This window comes from Coregonus clupeaformis, unplaced genomic scaffold, assembly GCF_020615455.1.
Source record: "Coregonus clupeaformis isolate EN_2021a unplaced genomic scaffold, ASM2061545v1 scaf0290, whole genome shotgun sequence".
NCBI classification, from domain to species: Eukaryota; Metazoa; Chordata; class Actinopteri; order Salmoniformes; family Salmonidae; genus Coregonus; species Coregonus clupeaformis.
Window position 1 is genome coordinate 31,813 of NW_025533745.1, and position 5,195 is coordinate 37,007.

At 42.8% G+C, this 5,195-nt stretch overlaps 1 protein-coding gene across 1 annotated transcript; it reads left to right on the forward strand.

Moving 5' to 3' along the window:
- The first annotated feature begins 127 nt into the window (after positions 1–127).
- On the forward strand, positions 128–4,752 carry LOC121543486 (protein SCAF11-like). Its single transcript, XM_045214634.1, has 5 exons — positions 128–349; positions 3,876–3,931; positions 4,067–4,212; positions 4,403–4,486; positions 4,635–4,752. The coding sequence occupies exons 2-5, from the start codon at positions 3,910–3,912 to the stop codon at positions 4,719–4,721; spliced, it is 339 nt and encodes a 112-aa protein (XP_045070569.1). The 5' UTR covers positions 128–349; positions 3,876–3,909; the 3' UTR covers positions 4,722–4,752.
- The last annotated feature ends 443 nt before the right edge of the window (positions 4,753–5,195 follow it).

The following is a 5,195-nucleotide window of genomic DNA, read 5'->3' on the forward strand; positions in this document are numbered from 1 at the left end:
AAAGGCAAGGAAAATGTCAACGCTTTCTTAAATGTTTTTAATTTCATTGGCTACAAAACAACAGGTTCCGGTTATAAATATGGGACCGGAAACAGTCGAGGGATTTCTTCCCTAGAGTAGAATGTATTGCAGCGACACTGTGCGGTGCTGTTTAAACTTCACAGGTTTCAGACAGACATCGAGACATGTGGCCGAGACGTTCTCAAATGTATAACGAGTTAGCGGTGCAATCTATTCGGCTATATTCAGTTTATCTTCTAGCCTCGGAGACTAACCAATACACGGAAATAAGTGGGACAGCAAAAAATAAACAACCACGCCAATTTTCTAGCTATTGATTTAGCTTCGGGTAAGTCAACAAACACGTAGCTAGCTAACCAATTTAGCAAGCCTGCAGCCGTTAGCAAGCGACAGTATCGTTAGCTGCTAGCTAGGTAGCTGTTATCGTGTCTAATATAGCGTCTGTACTGTAGGCCAGGCAAGTCGCGTTAGCCAATGAAGTTGAATAGTTATGAACTAGCTAGCTATGATCATACTTATTTGTTTCTTGTTACTGACCTAAATACAATTACCGTCTTACTAGCCAGCTACCTAACAGCTGACTAGCCTATGTCAACCAAAAGTAGATAGATAGCTAGCTGACTAGCGCCTGATCATGACCATCTTGTTACCGTTATCTGAATTGCAAACTAGCCAGCTAACGCTAGATAGTTAACTTGGTTATCAAACTAGTAGAAGGAACAAGTAGCTAGTTAACCAGCTAAACATAGAAGTTAGTTGAAGTTTGAGGGGGACTAGTGCACACTACTACTAGAAGAAGTTGAAGGGTCGTGTTACATTACTCATGGGCCACATCAAAGTTTAAATTGTTGTTACCTGCTAGCCAAAACGTTAGCTACGTTACTTAACGTTAGCTGTTAACGTCACAACCGCAGAGCATTTCATAATGTTTACTCAATTGGCAACTTACTTGACAGCTAGCTGCGTGGTATTTGGTTAGCTAGGTGGACAGAACATAAAATGCAAGACCACAACTCGACAAATGTACTAGATAGTAGGAAGCTATCTAGCTTACGTTAGTAGTTGGCTAACTAGCTGGCTAGTTAAATAATCCAATGGCATTGGATGATTGAGAACATGGCTAGTTATTTTAGCAACTCACATGGTAGAGTGTTGGCCTTAACGGCCTCAGTGACCAGTATACCCCATTTCATTTACAACTCAGCGACTGTGTCCTGCATGTATTTTAGCCAGAGCTGACACACTGGTTAAGGCCTATTGTTGTACCCTTGCCACTGTGGTAAGCCCGTTTGCTCTGGCTTTCACTGGACAGTGTTGTTTTGCTTCCTGATTCAGAGGTTAAATGCGGAAGACACATTTCAGTTGTACAAACTTTCCCGTTCCTCCACTCACCAAGCAGACGGTGAACCTATCAACTGGCTACGGACACTTTGTGACAGTGTTTAGCAAGCTATCCACTATTCAAGTATGCTTGTTTCTTCTATTGGAAGCAGAGACGGAGAGAAATCCTTGCCCAAATCAGCCTTTCATTCAAGTAGTTACTCGCCAGACATGCTGGCTTAGACGAGACCATTTGTTCACAGTTGCTGTGCTTATGCTCACAGTTTAAAGTTTTATTTGTCTTATGTACAGGACAGGCATGGTATACATCGTCCAACGAAATGCTCACTTGCAGGTTCCTTCTCGACAATGCAACAATAAGAAATAGGACAAAATAAGAATACAAACATAAAGTAAATGGCGGTACAATAGAATACATTTTTTAGCATAATTATAATACAGGAAGGTACAATGTTTACATGTGTATTGGGGATGGGGGCAAGTGTATAAGTTGAGCAGTATAATAAGAGTCTGGTGCCAGCAGTTGTGCTAAGGCGTGGAGAATCACAGCAGGTGGTCAGTCCAGTTCAAGTGTTCAGCAGTCTGATGGCTTGTAGATAGAAACTGTCTCTGAGCCTGTTGGTATCAGACCTCATGCTCCGATACTGTCTGCCCGACGTTAAGGGAGAGAACAGCTCGTGTGTGGGGTCCTTGATGCTGCGTGCCTTCCTCAGGCACCGTTTCGAGTAGATATCCTGGATGGGTGAAAGCACCAGTGATGTACTGGACCGCCTTCACCACCCGCTGGATGGACTTGCGGCTGTAGATGGAGCAATTATTGTACCAGGCCGTGATGCAACCGGTCAGGACGCTCTCAATGGTGTAGCAGAAGTATTTGGAGAGGCCCCGGGGCGGCATGCCAAATTACTTCAACCGCCTTAGGACTTATTGTGACTGACATTTGCTCTAGTTAGTTGTCAGTCACAAAGAGCACACTTTGTACTATATGGAAATTGATAGCCTGGATTAGGACCTGCGCCGCTTCCTGTGTGTGACAGGGTCGTACTCTACCGATGTTGTAGAGCATGAACTTGCAGGAGCAAGTCACTGACTGCTTTGATGTTTGCAGACAGAAATAATTGAGTATTGGGCAGGAATATAGTATGTGGATGTGGTTATTACTATATGCGGCTCGTCTTCCCAATTATTACCGCTATAATATTCTCATTTTTTGTTTCTTCTTCAATAATTATGTATATGTGCCCCCGCACATTCTTGGCATTTACCTTATGTATTTGCTATATATCTAATTAAAGGATATTTTTGTGCTATAAGTGGCACTTTGAGCTCTTTTCAAGGGAAGGGTCCCAATTTATGGGTCCTATGACCCATGCTCTCAAGGGAAGTGGTAGCACAATTGGAGGTCATTTAAATTTATTATTTTGAATAGCCTTTGACTTGGGCCTGGTTGTCTTAAAGTACAGTACGAACAAAACCATTTATAAAGAAAAAGTGTGAAAAAAAGCTAGCATATGGAATTGTTTTAAGATGGGCATACCATGGATCATTTAGCTATTTTATTTTTATTTTAGGACCCCTTTAGGTATCAAAAAGATATATAACAAAACAATTTAATAAAATATTGAATTTGGCCTTTACTACTATAGCCCATAGAAACGCGTTGAGTAACACATTCATAAAAGACAGTCCAAAAATAAATCATAAGGAATAAGGTTTTGAAGTGTCTGTCCTATATCTAGGAGATATAAGAAGGCTCAGGAAATGTTTTTATTTTTTTTTGGACGCATAATTAACTAATTTTTGTTGGCACAAAACTACCTCCATACTTCCATTCGTTTGTATGGGTTACCTTCAGATGAGTCCCGTGACACTTTGGGGGTCGTAGAGCCAAACAGAGAGAACCATTTTGTTCATGAGTCTCCCCTTTCCATAGATAGTTTGTAGGCCGTTCGGACGCTACAGATGTTTTCGTGAGAAGACAGATTTTCGGGATGTCTCATGGTCTGACAAACACTGCTATAGCTCGGCCACATTCCACCGCAGGTGCGGAAGGCCGACATAGGCGGATGTGGTGGATTGCGGCGCATGCCATGCAAAAAACCTGATATCTCTGGTTTAAACTGACAGATTGTGATGTTTAAAAAAAAAAAAAAATGTTTTTCGCTTATATTGTGTTTACTACACAGGTGCGTCAATAGACTTAATGATTAAGTTGGCCATTGCGTAAATAATGCAACCGTGTAGCTCGGTTGGTAGAGCATGGCGTTTGCAATGCCAGGGTTGTGGGTTCGATTCCCACGGGGGGCCAGTATGAAAAATGTATGCACTCACTGTAAGTCGCTCTGGATAAGAGTGTCTGCTAAATGACTAAAATGTAAATGTAATTCAAGTCAATTGACAACTTGGTTACACACAGAGATCTCAAGTTAAGATTAGTGAACACTTTCAATGTAATTAAAAGTGATGGCACTGTGACTGGGTTGTTAACAAAAATCTCTCATTTTTATTTCCAGGGGTCATTAGGGCCAAAGCAACACTGTGCCAAAAATGACGGGTGGATGGGGAAATGGTAAGTAACTGCCAGCCAGTCATCATGAAAAATATATTTCAGTGGGCTTTGGCACCATGGTTTAATTTAAACGTCTCTACCTTCAAGTTTGTGCTTGGATGACAAGTTGTTGTGCCACCTCTCTCTGGTTGTCAGACGGACAGACCCCAGAGGGCGGCACAGAGCCAGAAGAGGCGGAGCGTTGTCCTATCTGCCTGGGCGCCCTGGGCCGCTGTGTCCTGGCCATGCCCGACAGCTGCTGCCATGTATTCTGCCTCAGCTGCCTCCTCAGATGGGCAGAGGTAAGCGCCATGCACTGTTCCACCTCCTAGACTCATCACCCTCAGTGGCAACAGATAGTGCTGCAACTGGCGAGTCGTTTATTGTGATAAGGCATGGTCTTACTCCCGGTGAGGCTCAGGAGACTATACATGGCTAAGATGTACCAAAGTGTGTGGACTGATGTGGGTTTTTTTTGTCTGGGTTTCTAAGTTGCAGGCGGTTCCATCCTGCCCAGTGGACAGGCAGCCTTTCAATGTTGTCTACAAACGTGATGCTGTGCTGGGATGTGTGACGGTAAGCAGGGGTTTCTCCAGTGGCTTTACCTTCTATGTTTCACAATTATAAATGGCATGTCATGAAACTTCACAAGCTACAGTATAGCTTTAGTCACTATGCAGGAATAATTTACGTGCTGTGACTTCAGTTGTGATGTGAATCTCAGGTTCCTGTGAAGAAGAGAGTCAGCCAATCAGAGCCAGAGAAGTGTGGCTGCACAGACCCGGAAGCCAGTGGCTGTTTGTTAAAGTGAGTAGAGGTCTTGAGTTAGTGGAAGGGTTGCCCTGCTGCAGTTAACCTGACAAAGACCCTTAGTGGTCGAAACTTTGTCTTTAATCCTGGGGAGCATTTAATGCAGCTTAATGGCAGTCACTTTTCTGTGGTGCATTATTTCCTTTTATTTGTATTTATTTTTTTACATTGGGGGGGTTACAGGTACAATATTCATGTTAATTTACACACTTAGTTTATACCACATGTACCTGTAGGCTGCCACTCTAAAATATAAAAAATAAAACAAATATATACAGAGAAATTATCATATTGATCACACAGGATTTTGTAACAATAAAATTGGTATGTAAAGAAACAGAGGTGGGCCTACACTCCCATCCCCCCAGCCCAACATGCCTCCGTCGAACCCCACGCTGCCTAGCAACACAGGTTGGGTGTCAGTCCCCCCCATATCTCTATCTGTAGTTATTTGGCGAATTTAGTTGTGAATGAT

Coding starts and splice junctions, on each gene's coding strand:
- LOC121543486 (XM_045214634.1), top strand. CDS start 3,910: ATGACGGGTGGATGGGGAAATG. Junction 4,213..4,402: donor GCCTCCTCAGATGGGCAGAG/GTAAGCGCCATG, acceptor TGGGTTTCTAAG/TTGCAGGCGGTTCCATCCTG. Junction 4,487..4,634: donor CTGTGCTGGGATGTGTGACG/GTAAGCAGGGGT, acceptor TGTGAATCTCAG/GTTCCTGTGAAGAAGAGAGT.